The sequence below is a fragment of the Oryzias latipes genome, chromosome 1 (assembly GCF_002234675.1).
Source record: "Oryzias latipes chromosome 1, ASM223467v1".
Classification (NCBI taxonomy): Eukaryota; Metazoa; Chordata; class Actinopteri; order Beloniformes; family Adrianichthyidae; genus Oryzias; species Oryzias latipes.
In genome coordinates this window covers 22,481,916-22,500,092 of record NC_019859.2, presented here as the reverse complement: position 1 = coordinate 22,500,092, position 18,177 = coordinate 22,481,916, and the positions used below count along the sequence as shown (strand labels likewise).

Here is an 18,177-nt window from a genome sequence, read left to right as displayed (position 1 = left end):
GGAGTTGGGTCATCTAGACCCAGTAGACAGTGCGCTGGACCTTTTTTCTTCAATGATTTGTGATCTTCACTGGTGTCCATGGATAACATGAAATCTTTCCACCTTTATCCACCTTTGCCATGGTAGGGAGAACACGTCAATGTAAGGGTGGGGTCATCTAAGATAGCACAAGGGTTAAAAGATGAATGAATAAGCTTGCAGGGTGCTGTGTCACAAAAACATTGATTTTTCTAGTGCATGTTTTTGTTGAAGGAACCTAGGTTGGACACAAAGACAATGACCTACATGAGCAGGTTTTCAGAGGTTAACATAAAGTTTTGTTTGTTTGTTTTAATTTAAACTCAAAATAAAAGCACATTTACATGCTTTCATCTTCCTTAAATTATTTCCTTTTTTCAGTATGCGTCTATCCTAAAATACATATTTTTACAATCTCTTCAAAAACAATCCTTAATATATTCTATTAGATATAATAGCTGTGAAGAAGACAAAAGTGATTTCAGCACACAATAGTCATCACTTTTTTGTTCCTCTCAGATTTATTTCAAAAATATTTAGACAAAAAAAAAAAAGGCAAAGTAACAAGTTTTACATAATAGATGGTGATCAAAAAATTAAACTTGAGCTAGATGGAGCCATTTTCCCAGCTGTAATGTCAAATCTTGGTGGTTTCCAGCTACACACTGGTGTATGGATGCAATCTCCACATGTGATCCTGCCATCATCTGGCCCCGGTCCTCCGCTCTCTGCTACTGGTAGTACAACTCCAGATTCATGCCATCGTGGATTTCATCTGAAGAAGCTGCAGTTAAGAATAGATCTGTGACCTTACAGTGTTCACATTCACAAATTAACTGAAACAGAGACCAGAAGGTTTCGATATTGTCTACTGCAGGGATCTCCAACCTTGTTGGAGCCAGTATCTTCCCGACCCAAACGAGAGCAACAGAGCCTCACTATGTGTAGAAATATACACTATATTTTTGTAGCAATTAAGGCATTTACTTTATACAATTTAGCTTTTGAATATGTACAATTACTGAATACTTACAGTTGTATATTTTTCTGTATAAAAATTTTTTTAATTTATTTTCCTTTCAATGGCAGTACATTTAAATTCCTTTCAAAATAAAATACACCGTCTTACACAAGATCCTCCTGCTGCAGCAGATTTAATTGAATTAAAAATCCATGGCATTTTCTGTTACGACTTTACAACATCTTTTTCTTCTTTTACTATTGAATACAAATACAATAACAACACTGGTGTATAATCTATTAAAAAACCTGCACGTGTAAATGCAATCATATACTTTAAAAACACCAACCAGTTGTTGTGCAGCAGAAGATAATATCTGCTTCATTTAATAATCAATATTGAACAGCTTTGATGGTAGATTAAACCTTTTACTATCATTTTGGTCAGTTATCAGATATGTTTGAACTTTATGAGGAGTGGAAAATGACACAAGACCTCTTATATTTAATGTGGATGTTAACAGTGGTATATAAAAATTTTTTTTACTAATACTAGCTCACCTCAGTTAAAAAATCCAAACATAATGACAAAGCTTAAAAATATTTTTCAATTTTATTCAAAACTTCAGAATTTAGAGTGATAAGAGCCACGTGTGGCTCCAGCCTAAGACCTTGCTTTTTAGGTTTTCAAATACTAAAGAAATTAGAGGGCAAATCGGTCCTTTCTGCATCAGCTTAGTAAAGGTCAAGTCAGTGCGTCAAAAGGATACAGTCACCGAGAGACACGTGATCCTTGAAGATGGTGTACCTATTAAAACAAGAACACATTTTCTAAGTAAAGAAGCCAAAAAGGGCAATGTTCATTGTGATGCAAAGAAGAAAAAGGCAAAGGAAGGCAAAGTTACCATTTCTTTAGTACAATTTTGTCATATCTTGTTCCCGTCTGTGCTGCAATTAGTTTCTTCAGGTCTCCAATTGTGTCCTCTGAGCTGTGCAAGGATGTTGAGGAGCAATTTGGTGACGTGGAAAACCCTTCAAAACAAACACTTCCAGCTTTCATGTCCTGAATGTTTTCAGTCTTTAGATTTTAAATAGAGCTGCATGATGGTGCAATGGGGAAGGCCCTGGTTCCAAACCCTGCTGGGACCCTTCTGTGTGGAGTTTGCTTGTTGCAGAGAAACCCCATGCACTCCGGCTTCCTCCCACAGTCGAAAATACATGATTCATAGGTTACCTGGTTATTCTAATGTAGGCCCAAATGGTTATTCTAATGAACCCCAAATGGGTTCATAAGGAAAGGGTCCATCCATAGCACGGTTACTGTGCTATGGATGGACCATAGCACAGTAACCCCCCCCCCCCTTAACTAATCAGAACCAGCATGTTGCAGTGCAGTATTAACAGCCAAAACATCTTTAGCAGATCAGCAAATCAAATGTGTTCAGAAGGATACTTGCACTTGACCCGGACTTTCTTCCCAAGACGATCGTTGCAAATCACCTCAATCATCGTGTACTGTGAAAAAAAGAGGAGCTAGTAAGCTGAAATATTGGAGTTATGAACAGGAACGACATTAATCGTTCACACCACTAACATTAAGTCAAAAGAATGTGTAATTCATTTTGCGTCAACAGCAGAAACTAAATTGACGATGAAATTCGACCAGCCATGATTTTTTTAGCTAACCCGTTAGCTTGTGCACACAACTCTTTTAAATATATAAAACATAAATTAGATGGCGCCTATTAAGATCAACTTAAGGTTTCAAAAATGTTGCCAGACGTGTTAAAAAGATCAAAAAGTGTAAAACATACGTTAAATGTAGCCCAAGATTGATGGATTTTCTTCACTAGTTGAAACCTTCTGGAAAGCTCTCGGTGCTCATCACCGTAGAATCGATGTCGCGTGTTATTGTCCTCTTAACCAATTAGATAGTAAGAAATATGATTGACAAGAGTTGAAGACCAATAGTAGGACGGACAAGCCGTTTGGGGGCGGGCCAAACTCAGAAAACAACTTTTGCCGTAAACCGACTGTCGTACCTGCTGAGCCGTAGCCGTGTCGCATCGTTTGAACGTTGAATTCTAACTTGATAACGTTGCAGCAGATAACATGGCAGACGAGGAGAATTTACCGTCGGGATGGGAGAAAAGAATGAGCCGTAGTTCAGGTAAATATACATAAGACGGGGGAGGCTGAATGTATGAGCTCAACTGCAGCCCACGAGAAGTTGATTTAGCTTATAGCTAGCCCGTGCATCGTGGTAAGCGAGGCTTTGTGAACTTGTTTCAGGTGAGGCTGTCCTGCTAATGCATGCATCGGGGTTACCGACACGGTTTCTATCAGGAAAAGTGCCGCTGGGAAAATACGGTTATGCTACGGTTTGCTTTATAACTAGCTTTTCCCCCACTTTTTTTTCTAATGGAGATGTTCTGCAGGGCCGCCGTTGCATGACGTCACCTGGAATTTGCGCAGACGCAGCTTAGACCTGATGTCTTGAAAGTATTTTGTGAATATATACGCACAGTAAAACTGACAATTTGGGGAATATTTTGTAAACAAGATCACTTTACATTTTTTTCATATATAGGTAATTATTTAACTTTGAGAAATCTACTAAACTTTCAGATCCCCCCCAAAATGTGATTTATTTCTGCAGATACGTCTGTTTATCTGATTTCTCTTCTTCTTTTACAGAAAATCTGTTTGGGTAGATGATTGCCTTGTAAAAACTTTAGGTGTTTTTTTTTCTGTTTTATTTGTGTGTTTCTTTTCAATGGAGTAAAAAGGAAGGATTGCAAAGGAACAGCTTTTTGCAGACCTATAAACTAAATTGAACACTGTCAGCAGTTGATGCATTGGTTTTATTCAAAACCATGCAACTTCATGACCAACTACTATGAAACAACAATAATACCGATACGGGGAATTGTGAGTGCTTTTGCAGTTTTAGTGGGTAAGGTCATGTAAACTGTAATTTGATTTTTGTGTCTTCTAATGTCTTGGATCATTCCAAAGGTGCTGATCAAACTGCTTTCTTTGCTGTTTGTAGGCAAGGTGTACTACTTTAACCACATCACTAATGCCAGCCAGTGGGAACGTCCTGTGGGAGATGGCCGTGGAGAGCCAGATAAGGTGGACTTCATTTTGTGTGTTTTATTAGCAATACATTTAGGATTGAAATCATAATAAATTCACTAAAGAAGTATTTGTAGAGCTTGTGATAGTGATGTACCGGTAATGATTAGTTTTAATGACATTCATATTAGGGCTGCACCATATGAGGAAAACTCGCCATATTAGTGATCAATATTGCGACGACGATAAAACATTCATGAACAAATAGCAAAACGACTAAAAACATCATTTCCATTTTACTGCAACAGTTTAATTTAAATAAGAGTCAACATAACTTAAATTATACTCCAAATGACCCTCGTCTACATAGGAGGCGAACGTCTAACCTAAGAAAAGCTTCAAAATAAATAAATAAAAGAGCCCCATCTGATTGGTCAATTTATTTGATTCGTTAAATACTCCAATATTTGTTTTAGCACATTTAAAGTAAACATTTATTGCTATTTTTGACGACTTTTGCAATATGCGAATTGCACAGCTTGAAATTGCGATAATGATACATTTGCGTTTTGTTGTGCAGGTCTAATTCATATGATCACTTGTGGTTTCCAGTACGATTTTATGGTCAATATTGGTTCAATCTAACTAACACTTGGTTGTTATTATGTTATAGTAAAGTAAACCGTCCCTTAAGCCAAATGGTATTTCCCGATATGGAAATAATATATTTATTTTAATTTGAAACAGTTTTATAATGTAATAGATCGATTCAATTAACAAATGCCTCAGACAGATTGTTCTGCTTGGATCGTAGGAATATAAATCGATTGATTGATCAGGTCAATTAGTCATTACACCCCTGCACAGAAACATTTTATAACACTTTCTAACAAATAGGTGATGATGTATTGTGTATCTTTTTGTGTTTCCTCCTTTCTCTCTCTCAGGTGCGATGCTCCCACCTCCTAGTAAAACATAATCAGTCTCGACGTCCTTCTTCCTGGAGGGAACAAAATATAACACGAACTAAAGAAGAGGCTATAGAGCTTATTCAGAGTAAGTAAGGCAGAGGACAGAAACACCAGATCTGTTTCAAATCTCTACTTAATCTGTCTTTTTTTTGGTTCTGTTTTCTAGAGTACATAGACGAAATCAAATCTGGGCATGAGTCTTTTGAATCTCTAGCCTCTCAGTTCAGCGACTGCAGCTCAGCTAAGAACGGTGGAGATCTGGGACTGTTTGCCAGAGGTACCAACATCATAATGGGAATATTGGGTTTTCTTAGTTTTAGTTCTTCAGCTTTTATGTAGTTATAAGGTAGTATTGTCCTAATATTTACAGTTTTTTAAGTAAAAATGCTTTCTAATTTTAGTTAAAAAATGCTTAATAATTAACTCTGTTTATAAGGTTTCCTCTCCAGCAAAAGCCTCATAAACTTTTTTACTCTGTCTATTTGTTGGTCTCTCAACATTGCTTTGTTGCATTTGCCAGGACAATTCTTATCACTTACTCTGGCACGGGTTGTCTTTTCTGTTGAATCAACCCACAAATGCCAAACTGAAGAGAAATTACACATAATGCTTATATTATACGTATTAGAAAACATGCAATTTAGTTTTAGTCTTCCTAAAATACCCAATTTAGTCTAAGTTGGCTTACGTCTGCATGTTTGCATTCATGATCTACATTTAACTCAAACCTCATCACCCACCTGATTAAAAAAAAAAGATAATGACTAGTAGCACTAACAACTGTAAAGTTTATTAAACATAACAATGTGTCTACCGTATTTTCCGGACTATAAGTCGCCCTTTTTTTCATAGTTTGGCAAGGGGTGCGACTTATACTCCGCAGCGACTTATATTAGAAATAAATTGAAATAAATACATTGTTAACCCTCCTGTTATGTTCATTTGTGAGGAACAGAGATGATGTTCCTGGGTCAATTTGATGTATGAGGTATGTTAAGTGTTAAGAGGATGTTAAGTGACTCAGAGAATCAGCAAACTTTTTTTTACAGTAACATCTTGAAGGCTAACAACATAATATTCTATTTTCCAATGATTTCACAGATTCAGAAATGCAATAAAAATGACAACTGTTTCTACAAATACAGGATGAAAACAGAGTATTAGTTGGCCAATGATGCTTCATGAAAAGAATAAATAAATAAGTTTGAGAAAAAAATAATGTGAAATTATTAGATAAACAGTCTGCTATGATTGTGTCATATAAGGTTGTGAAAGTTAAAATGCGACTTATAGTCCAGTGCGACTTATCTGTGTTTTTTTCTACTTTATAATGCATTTTTGGGCTGGTGCGACTTATACTCCGGTGCGACTTATACTCCGGTGCGACTTATAGTCCGGAAAATACGGTAAATCTGCAGAAACCCCAATCACAGCTGAGTGTAAAGAGTCAAACATTACAAGACATTGTTGGTTTTTTAGTCTATGTAATTGAAACAGAAACAATTTTCTTCTAAACACGATGGAAGCACAGAGTTTATTTCTTTAAAATGAAGTTCCTCTTCCTTCACTCTTTAGGTCAGATGCAGAAGCCTTTTGAAGACGCGTCCTTCAATCTGAAAGTGGGAGACATGAGCGGCCCCGTCTTCACTGATTCTGGCGTCCACATCATCCTACGCACAGGCTGAAATGCCTCACGCTCGACCCTTCCTGTCTACATCCTTACATGTTTGCATCCAGACCAGCCTCACCTGTAGTTTCTTTCTATGACACAACCACTCAATGAATACAGCTTACAGCCTGTTCTCATTGTTTTAGGATGCATCCAATTGTGGGTCATTTCTGTACCCAGAGAACTGAAGTACTCTTCAAGATCTCAGCTTTTTATTAGCCATGGCCGATTTGTGATATAAAAATATTATTAGTGCCTGTTGAAGTGATTATTCTCTGGAAGGAAGCACATGGACAGAGTGGAGCAGTAAGTGTGGAAAAGCATGTCATTGGAATGCTTCAAAAAGGACCGTTTGCTGTTTGTTTGACTGTAGCCTTTTCCATTATTACTGTACGTGTGCCAAAGCAGTTCCTTTTTATCTGATGATTTGGTTTAGGAGGGTTCAAATGTCTTTGCAGCATTGCAGCACCTTGAGTTCTCTAGAGTTTTACCTAGTTAACTCTCTAACTCTGGTTTAAGATTGCTTCCATGAACTCCAAATGTTTCTTTATAAAGCTGACTTTGAAAGGTGCATGATCGATGCTCTGGAAACCCCCCAATGAAGAGCCTGCTGGTTGAAACTATTGGCTGAAAAGCTTTTAAAAGCATCAATGTTGGGGAGAACTGTTAACACTGTTTTTGTTTGAGAATAAATGAGATAAAATCCCTGTTTTGTGAGACTGTTCCTTTTTTTATTTGAACCATGTCCCATTGACTGTAAATGAGAATATGAGCATACAGTCAATTTGTCCTTAACTGTATACATTTATAACATAATACCACCAGTGTCATATGAACTCGGATGATACCTAATTTTTTTGTGTTAAATATAGGTTTATATTTGCACAAAAATGTGCCATAATTAGATGTTAATGCAAATAAGATGACTCCTACCATTTTTGATATTTTGTTCTTGATAACTACATTTTGAATTGTATCACTCGGCATTAAACGGTAAAAAGCTGGAATTTCCTGCTCAGTCTTTATCAGTGAGGATTTTTACCTTATATCTTGTAGTCTTAGCATAAAACACAGTAAAGTAAGAGTAAATAATGTCAGCACCATTGTTGCAAACCATATGACATGACTTGGTCAGGTCAATACAACACTGGGTGTATGTCAGGGCTGCCCAATACTGGATTTGTTTGCTCATTTAAAGGACATTTTTCAAAATGTAACAATTTTTGACTAATTTCTAGGGGCTGGTTAATAGAAATCAAACCAAATTTAGTAATATATATTAAAACATGAAAAGAAATAGAAATTCGACATGAGACTTCCGCTACTGTTGAAATTTGAAGATACACAGCAAAATTGGAAAAAATCTTCTAAGCACAAAAAATAACAAATAGGTTTCTTTTTACAAAATAAAATCGTAAATTCATGTTGTTTTTTTTGGTGCCCTAAAACTCCATCGTAGAATCACATTTGGCCAGTAAGTAATTAGTTAAAAAAAACAGAGATCCTGTAAAACATTTACACAGCAGTTCATCTAATTTATTGGACATGAGCGTAAATAAACTGGCAAGAACTCCTTTGAAATTGGGTCATTCCTAGAAAACATCTTCACATGTTGTCTTTATGGTCTTTATAGTCAGATAATAAATCAGACTTTCTTATTGTAAAGAAAAATGCGAAAACTAGTTTCTGTTGATGAGCCTACTCGAGTATCTCTTATTCTGATTCACTGAACACACTTGATGCAGGTGATCAGCAGCAGGGAGACCTGGAAAACAGGCAGGATGGTATTTTACCCGTTACAAGAAAAATTATCATATTTTATGCCATGCAAAAAAGAAAATCTTATAAAGAAGAATTTTTGACCAATTTCTAGGGGCTGGTTAATAGAAATCAAACTAAATTTAGTAATATGTATTAAAACATGAAAAGAAATAGAAATGCGACATAATACTTCCGCTACTGTTGAAATTTGATGATACACAGCAAAATTGGAAAAAATCTTTAAGCACAAGAAACAACAAAAAAGTTTTTTTTTTTTTTTTTTACAAAGTACAAATAATATGTTTGCTTTATATGGAGAGAGGAGAAAAACAATTCATAAAAACTAAACTGTCTGAATCACATTTGGCCAGTAAGTAATTAGTTAAAAAAAACAGAGATCCTGTAAAACATTTACATGGCAGTTCATCTAATTTATTGGACATGAGCGGTAAATGAACTGGCAAAGAACTCCTTTGAAATTGGGTCATTCCTAGAAACATCTTCACACGTGCTCTTTATAGTCAGATAACAAATCAGACTTTATTATTGTAGAGAAAAGTATGATAACTAGTTTCTGCTGATGAGCCGACTTAAGTGTCATCTTATTCTGATTGACTGAGCATACCTGATCCAGGTGATCAGCAGCACTGAGACCTGGAAAACAGGCAGGATGGTAGAACTTGACCAGGATTAGGTAGCCCTGGTGTATGTGATTGCTGAAGCTAGGGTTACGACGTCATGTGAGAACAGAATCTATCTTTATTTTACATAGTTAATATGTTTTTCAATAACAAGGCTAAGTTTACTTTTTATGGCGACTTCTTATTTTTTCCTTTCTTTTGTTACTTTATCCATCTATCTTTTATCTCCAGTTAGTCCAGTGTGCTGTCTGAAAGGGTTGCTGGAGCCTATCCCAGCTATTCAGGATATAAGACATTGTGAACCCTGCACAGTGTGCCCATATTTGTATAAACTAAGCCTAAAATTAACCAAGTTTTCTGATTTATGGCATCCTATGATTTTTCGTATGTTAAAGTTTGGGAGAAGAACTTTATATAAGATGACCTCTTCATTTCATGATGCTCTCATAAAACAGGAGTTGTAGACATGGCGTTGATGGACTATTTACACTAATGTCATATACATTTTTACCGCCATCTGACATGCAAAAAGTACGAACTGCATCATCACACTTTGTCAAGCCATTGTGCTTGGGTTTTATCCACATTTGGCTTTTTGAAAAACGTGTCTAGCTAACACAAGTTTACAATTTAGAACAGATTAAATGAGTGATAATAATGTTAAAAAAACAAGTCAAAATCTGAGGTTCTAAAGTTTTATTACACTGACATCCATGGAGGGACTTTTATGAGTACAGCAATAAACGGCTGTCATTTAGAAATCAAAAAACAGCAACTAAACTGGCTTCAATTAAAATATATGCACATATTTTTAGCATTTTATGAAAAACCTTCTGGGTGTGAGAACAAAAACATAAAAATAAGCCCTCAAAAAGAGACAATTCGACCATTAAGCTGAAGTATAGGCACAAAAACATTTCACAAAAAATCAATAAAGCAAAAAATACATAATTAGTAAATAATTTTCTATTTCCACACAAACATTCTATTGTGTATTTTTATAGGAGGCTATCAAAGCAGATATTTTTACAAGGCGGTTTCCTTTACCAATGATGCAACAACATGTTTTCTTTAGTCTGTAAATCCTGTTATCTCTGTGCTTTTAAGTTGTCCAACTTCCTTGTGCTTCCATATAAATAGCAGTTTTAGCTGCTCTGATCAAATCTTCTTGGCTCTTGACTGCTCAGAGTGTTTTTTTACATTTATTTTAAAGAGCTGCTGCAACTTTCAACACTCAAAGAGGTATGAATAATTTTTGATAAATAGAATAATTTCACAAGTAAATTAATCTTAAAATTTAAATTTACATTTGGGTTTTTTGTTATTGTTATTTTACCAGCACCGAAGCCAAGAAATATTCTTTCATTTCTTATATTGTGTAGGTGTTTCAGGCATCTATGATGTGGTGATGTTTACTTTTTCAGCAAGTTTACTAGAATTTTATATTTTTCCTGAAATATCCAACATTAATGAAGCCCTAAGCTACTAAAAAATAACCTATGGTATGAGATGAAGGCAGGAATGCAGAAAAATAATGTAATTTTGAATATATAATCTTGGTTTATTAAACTTTTGTAGAAGGATGACCCAGAGTGGAAAAGTTAATTTACAGAAAAGGAACCACAATTGTGTGATTTTCTGCACTGTCAAGCCAATATTTTAGAAAAGAAAATTGATGCATCCGTGCTACACTGCAAAAACTGAATCCTATGACAATAAAAAGAAAGCGTTTCAAGAAAAATGATCATATTTTCTGTTTTGCAAAAAAAAAAAATCTTATAAAAAGGTTGTTTAATAATCAAAATAATCTTAGGGTTGAGAAAATATGTCTTAGTGACTATTTTATTTTTTATTTTTTTAAGAATTCTTTGTAAGACCATTTTTCTTACCACAGTGGTAAATTTGTTTGCTCATTTAAAGGACATTTTTCAAAATGTAACAATTTTTGATTTCTAGGGGCTTGTTAAATTTGATGATACACAGCAAAACTGGAAAAAAATATTTCAGCACAAAGATCAACATTAATATGTTTGATTTATACAGAGAGAAGAGGAAAGCAATTCATAAACTACTAAACTGTCTGAATCACATTTGCCCAGTCATTTATTAGAAAAAGAGAGATCATGTAAAACATTTACATGGCAGTTCATCTAATTTATTGGATAAGAGCGGTAAATAAACTGGCAAGAACTCCTTTGAAATTGGGTCATTCTTAGAAACATCTTCGCACGTGGTCTTCATGGTCAGATAACAAATCAGAATGTAATATTGTGAAGAAGAATGTGTAAGTGAAAAAGCTGGTAAGTGAGGCCTAAGCACCCGGAAATAAAGGTATGACCTGTGTTAGAAGGAAACATGTTGTATACTACAGTTAAAAAGATGGAATTTCTTTAATGTTTAATTCTTGTGAAGTGAGTTCTTTGAAAACAATAATTGTTTTTTTTGTGTAAATTATTGCAAACACTACATATGACTGGTGACCTGTTTTGGTTGTAACCCACCTTCTGGTAGCTGGGATCGGCTCCAGCAACCTTGTGACCCATAAGTGGATTTAGCAGGTTCAAAAATAGGGTGGATGAATATTACAAACAAATTAATGACAAAAATGAGAAACCATACTTAGACATGCAACAGTTTTTAAACAAAATCTTTAACTCCAAAATGTATCTTTGTGTTTATATCATATAATTTCATTTCAGACATGAGGGCATCTTCATTGTCGTTCTTTTTCCTGGCTCTCCTCCTGTCGATGTCCCCCGTTTTGTCATGTCGTATTGGAAACAGCAGCGAGTGTGATTCCGCCAGTTTTGTACCAGGCCACAATCTGGTGGGAGAAGGCTTCGACGTGGTCAGGCTGCAACGAAAAGGAGCTCATGTGATCGATGTGAAGACCTACCTCACAGCCGATGGCTCCTGCACCCTCTGCTCCAACTCTCTCCAAGGAAACAGACTGCAAAAAGTGAGTAAAAAAACAGTAACATAATAGTTACAAATAAACATCAGACATGGTGTCATTCTGGATTAATTTTTTCCCTTCAGTTACCAGTTTCTGTGATTGACTGGCGTGCATTCAGTCACTGCAGTGCTGACATCTACAGCTCTTCCCACACATCTGTCAGGTACAGTTTGAAGCTGTATTTTGTCTTTATGTTATTTTAAATACACAATGCTGCAGATTTACCTTTTGAAATGAAAAAAAATTAAATGGACAACTTTGTCCCCAGCTCGCTGATTGAGACATACTCTGCCCAGGACAGCAATGACTGGAAGGTAGTAAATATTGCACATATACAGACTCCATTATTAACCATTAGAGGATTGTGCACAAATCTTTGCCTGTTTCCTTTTTTTCTCGTAACTTATCAGGTCGGTCTAGAGTTACAAAAGTATGTGTCGGCCAACCTGGAAGTGGGAGGAACACGCTCCTCCGCTTACAATTTTGGTTCACAAAGGACCAGTGTGGACCGCCACTTCTTCAGCATACACAGAGTCACCTGCAGCCATTATAGGTATACTGTGAACAATCTTGCATGATCACAGAAATGGTTACATTTCCAGTTTTTCCTACAACTTTTTGCTTTTTTTGCCGTTATGTCTAGTTATCGTTCATCAGTTAGACCACCCCTCAGCTCTGAGTTCATGAAGGATGTAGGAAGGCTGCCAAGCCACTACAATTCCAACACCAAGGCTCAGTATGAAGAGCTTATTCATATCTACGGCACACACTACATCAGACAGGTTCATTACTCTTTCACTTTGATGTTTTGATGTAAAAAAAAATTTTTAATGAGAAACTTTCTTTAGGTTTATCTCGGAGGAAGGCTGAGGCGAGTGACTGCAACACGAACCTGTCTGGCTTCACTGAATGGACTCTCCTCAAATGAGGTACTTGAAGAGAAGATGTCTCACAGAAATAAAATATAAAGATCACATAAAGGCACAAACATAGTCAACAAGATACAAATAGATACAAATATGTAAGCATGTGTGACAGACAAAAAAATGCCCAAAGTATATAAAATTAAATATTTCTAGCATGCATTTTAGCATGGATCCAACTTTTGTCATTATCAGTTACATACATTATTTTTCATTAAAGCTTATTGGCATAATGAATACTGATTTATTGTCTTTTTGGTATTTTTGTGTTTGTGTTCTTCTGCCATAAAACGTAAAAAAAAAAAGAAACAAAGCAGGAGCGTAGACAGAACTGACTCAAACTTTTGAAAAAGTACAAAACATACTGAAACATGACTTGGTGAGAAACAGAACCCAAACATGACAAAGAGGAAAAAAGGACAACAGTCTGAACAATGGAGAAACAAAATATTGAGCCAACAGCAAACAACTTCAAACAATTAGCCTAAATGTAGGGAAATAAACAGTACCAAAACATCCGTGATATTCAGTTTAACCTGATCATATATTGGCAGGAGGCAGAACCATTGACTGCATACTGTTTGAGAACTGAGTGACCCCTCTCCCTGGTGTTTCAAATAGGAAGTACCTGCCAAAATCCCATAGATTTCTACAGAGAAATAATCAGCTATTAGTCATATTTGTCAGAGTAACCATTTTTGCTCTAATACCTTTTTTAACATGTTCTTGCCAATTCTTTTTTACTCATCATATTCATTTTCTGTAGTACAAATTATTCAAGTTATAAACTGACCGATCAGATGCTTCAATAAAATAATGTGGTTTCACATTCAACGTTCAAAAGTTTTGATTGACAGATTCTCCCGAGCCCGCTTTCTAGTGGTAGGGGTGTGGACTTTCAACAATCTCACTCCTAATTGGTGAGAGTGGTTGCCATAGAAATGTTGATACAGGCCCATTTGGACCAATCACTGCTTGCTGACGTCATCTGGTTCCAACATGTACGTATCGCAAAAATTGGCGACTGAACTGACTTAATTTGTTGAAACCGGAAACAAGTCATTTTCTATGGGTGACTCACTCGGTTCTCAGTTCTCATAAAAAAAAAAAAAAAATCTTTAAAAAAAAATTATTCAAAACGACATCCTTATTCAGTTTGCTGGAGGTGTTCCAAACCTCTGTTGTGAAAGTTGTGGTACATTCTATAGCACATGCCAATAGGGCCACATAGGGACAGAAAGCACACGCAGTTTCATTCCCAAAGGCCAATTTTGAGTCAATCAATAGCTTTTTGTGAGAAGACAGTTCAAACCAGCACACCACCATTCAGATGCAATTCTGTGACATTGTGTTCTGCCGTTGCAAATACTTGTCCCTTCTATCTTCTAGGCGCACTCTTGTTTATCTCAGGGCATATCCATTGGTTTGGGTAAGTTGAAACTATCCAGCTCTCACAAGTCCTGCAAGCAGGTTCTTGAGAACCAAGGTACCTCCACAACATACGGCTCTGGCTTCCATCAGCACTACACAGATGTCTCCGGAGGCAATGGATGGCTAGGAGAGTTTTCAGTTTCCCATAATGACTCCAGGGGCTACCACAGTTGGATGGCGTCTTTGAAGGATCACCCAGACATTGTTTCATACTCACTTCGCCCAATGTATGACCTAATGCCTAATGAGGCCCAAAGAGCTGGGATGAAGGCCGCTATTGAAAAATACTTGGGAGACAACGCTGTGAAACGGTCGCCAAATGAACCAGCGTGTAATGGCTATACTCCGAATCTTGCTACCAACTGCTGCCCCATGCAGGCCAGAAGAGGAACCTTGGAGGTGACCATCATCCGAGGATGGAACTTGAAAGGGGATTTAACCGGAAAGACCGAAAGGTGAGACTAGGTCAAAGCTTAAGTGAGTAATTCATCAGCAATATTAACAAATCCCTTCCCCTTGTGTTTTTCTTTGTTCACAGCTATGCCAAGTTGTGGTTTGGTCCCCACGATCGCCGGACTCACATGATCCGCTCAAATGATCCACGTTGGAACGCTTACTACAATTTGGGCAAGGTCAGTCAACGTCAGCGTTATAAAATGTTCAAACAACATGGCAAAAAAAAATAATTCCCCCTTTTTCTACAAAAAGTTTTTATTTTAAGCTCACTTATGGCTAACAAATGTTTCCGAAATATTTTGTGAATAATAAATGAAAGGATTTCCTTTTTATGTTTTAATTAACACAAGTTTAAACAAAAAACTAAATTCTTTATTTGTACAGTACCAGCATATAGCCCTGGTTTAGATACTGTTCTATTTAGCTTTGAGCTAAAATAAATACTAATATAACTTTTAAAGAATAACACATCTGTAAAATGTTGTTTTATTTCTTTTTGCATGAAGGTGGACACAAATCCTGGTTTAAAGGTTGAGGTCTGGGATAAAGACGTGAAACATGATGACCTCCTGGGAACATGTACGAAGTCTGTGATTCAGGGCACACACAGATTCACCTGCCCAGCTAAAAAGGGTGGCTTTGAGGTCCAGTACACTCTGACCTGTGACCCTCATCTGACTGGAGACAAGTGTGAACGTTACAAACCATCTCCAAAGTAACACGTTTCCCCAGCTTTCTCTGATTTGATCAAATGTCATAACTGCTTATGTTTTTGTCCTACATGATAGATTTTTGTTAAAAAGAAATCTGACTGTCCTTTTGATCAAAAACCTGACTGCAATATTTAAAAATGGCACTGAAAAAGTCAATGTTATATAAAAGTAATTAGAATAATTTTCAATCATTTCTATGTTGCCACCGTAACCCCACTTCCTGATCACATGTAAACAAAATGTATTATTTGACTCATCTTACGTTCAACTATAAATGTCAAAGATGAATAACATAGATCAACTTCTAAAGAAACTGTTATTTCTGTAGTTTTATTGACTAAACTTGTATTGAACATTAAAAGATGTTACAAAAGAATACAAAAGCTGATTTTCTGTGGAGTTTTTTGTGCCGTGTTGTAAAATACAAAAAAATTATAAAGAAAAGTTGTACTACTGTTGACAGCTGTGACAGCCTTTATGCAAACTCAAACTGTTGTTACAGCCATTGTATATCCAGTATTCAACTTTTAGATTTGTCATATTTATGACACTTTGAATAACTCCTTTCAGAACCGCAATCCTCTTCATCTGTGGAATAAGTTTTTTAAATGGTATAGTACAGGATGGTAATGTTGATCCGACCAGACACTGTAGTGGTGGATAAAGAACAGAGGAAAGTCGTTGTGGTGGATGTGGCAGTGCCAAGTGATGGCAATATCAGGTAGAAGGATTATAAAATACGGAGAAATACCAAAGACTTATGGAAGAACTGGAGAATGCTTGGAAGGTGAAAAGGACAATGGTGCCCATGCTAATTTGAGCACTTTGGCCGTAACCCCTAAACTGGGGGAGTGGCTAAAGCAGATCACTGGAAAAACCTCAGTCAACTCAATCCAGAAAAGCGCAATATAGGAACTGCAAAGATAGTGTGCAGGACCCTCAAGCTCCCAGGCCTCTGGTAGGACCCAAGCTTGGAGGAGAAACCACCCGCAGAGGATGAAAAAGGAATTTATTTTCATTTATGCATACACTCACTGGCCACTTATTAGGGACACCTGTCCAACCACTCAGTAAAGCAAATTTCTAATCAGGTAATCACATGGCTGTTACGCAAATGTATGTAGGCATGTGGATATGGTCAAAAAGAACTGCTGCAGTTCAAACTGAGCATCAGAATGGGGAAGAGAGGTGATTCAACTGACTTTGAACGTGGCATGGCTGTTGGTGTCAGACGAGCTGGTCTGAGTGTTTCAGGAATTGCTGATCTAGTATTTTTACCCACAACCATCTCTATGATTTGCAGAAAATGGTCCAAAAACTAAAACACATCTGCCTTGTTGATGCTAGAGGTCAGAGGAAAATGGCTACACTGGTTCCTGCTGATAGAAAGACAACATTAACTCAAAGAACCATTGGTTACAACCAAGGTCTGCAGAATAGCATCTCTGAACGCACAACACGTCCAACCTTGAGGCAGATGGGCCCCTGCAGCAGAAGACCCAACCGGGTGCCAAGATACAGGAAAGGTTCAAGTTGGTGGTGGTGCCATAGTGGGGGATATTTTGTTGGCACATTGGGGCCCCTTAGTACCAATTGGGCATGGTTACAACGCCACAGCTGACCTGAATATTGTTGCTGACCATGCCCATCCCTTTATGACAATAGTGTGTACCATCTTCTGATGACTTTATCCAACAGGATATTGTGCTGTGTCATAAAGCTGGAATCATCTCAGACTGGTTTCTTGAACATGACAGTGAGTTCACTGGACTCCAATGGCCTCCAGAGTCACCAGATCTAGACCCAATAGAGCATCTTTGGGATGTGGTTTACATAGCAGTTCATCTAATTTATTGGATATGAGCAGTAAATAAACTGACCAAGAACTCCTTTGAAATTGGGTCAATCTTAGAAACGTCTTCACATGTGGTCTTTATGGTCTTTATTGTCAGATAACAAATCAGACTTTCTTATTGTAAAGAAAAATGCGAAAACTAGTTTCTGTTGATGAGCCTACTCGAGTATCTCTTATTCTGATTCACTGAACACACTTGATGCAGGTGATCAGCAGCAGGGAGACCTGGAAAACAGGCAGGATGGTATTTTACCCGTTACAAGAAAAATGATCATATTTAATGCCATGCAAAAAAGAAAATCTTATAAAGAAGAATTTTTGACTAATGTCTAGGGGCTGGTTAATAGAAATCAACCAAATTTAGAAAAGAAATAAAAAAATTCGACATAATACTTCCGCTACTGTTGAAATTTGATGATACACAGCAAAATTGGAAAAAATCTTTAAGCACAAAGAACAACAAAACATTTTTTTTACAAAATACAAATAACATGGTTGCTTTATATGGAGAGAGGAGAAAAACAATTCATAAAAACTAAAAACTAAACTGTCTGAATCACATTTGGCCAGTAAGTAATTAGTTAAAAAAAACAGAGATCCTGTAAAACATTTACATGCAGTTCATCTAATTTATTGGACATGAGCGGTAAATAAACTGGCAAGAACTCCTTTGAAATTGGGTCATTCTTAGAAACATCTTCACACGTGCTCTTTATAGTCAGATAACAAATCAGACTTTATTATT

The 18,177-nt window shown here is 36.6% G+C and overlaps 3 protein-coding genes across 3 annotated transcripts; 2 read left to right on the top strand and 1 right to left on the bottom strand.

Annotated features, from left to right (window-relative positions):
* Nucleotides 1-516: 516 nt before the first annotated feature.
* ubl5 (ubiquitin like 5) lies at nt 517-3,133 on the bottom strand. Its single transcript, XM_011477464.3, has 6 exons — nt 3,021-3,133; nt 2,793-2,896; nt 2,432-2,493; nt 1,884-1,967; nt 1,749-1,786; nt 517-793 (listed from the first exon to the last, which is right to left on the bottom strand). The coding sequence occupies exons 1-6, from the start codon at nt 3,043-3,045 to the stop codon at nt 750-752; spliced, it is 357 nt and encodes a 118-aa protein (XP_011475766.1). The 5' UTR covers nt 3,046-3,133; the 3' UTR covers nt 517-749.
* Nucleotides 2,990-7,403, top strand: pin1 (peptidylprolyl cis/trans isomerase, NIMA-interacting 1). Its single transcript, XM_023958511.1, has 5 exons — nt 2,990-3,148; nt 4,031-4,113; nt 5,004-5,112; nt 5,194-5,304; nt 6,603-7,403. Exons 1-5 carry the CDS (start codon nt 3,091-3,093, stop codon nt 6,710-6,712), a joined length of 471 nt encoding a protein of 156 aa, XP_023814279.1. The 5' UTR covers nt 2,990-3,090; the 3' UTR covers nt 6,713-7,403.
* Nucleotides 7,404-10,237: 2,834 nt separating this feature from the next.
* On the top strand, nt 10,238-15,962 carry LOC101163466 (perforin-1-like). The gene is made up of 10 exons (XM_023958506.1): nt 10,238-10,340; nt 11,798-12,057; nt 12,138-12,217; nt 12,323-12,368; nt 12,465-12,607; nt 12,698-12,836; nt 12,903-12,983; nt 14,367-14,863; nt 14,947-15,040; nt 15,371-15,962. The coding sequence occupies exons 2-10, from the start codon at nt 11,800-11,802 to the stop codon at nt 15,581-15,583; spliced, it is 1,551 nt and encodes a 516-aa protein (XP_023814274.1). The 5' UTR covers nt 10,238-10,340; nt 11,798-11,799; the 3' UTR covers nt 15,584-15,962.
* Nucleotides 15,963-18,177: the final 2,215 nt, after the last annotated feature.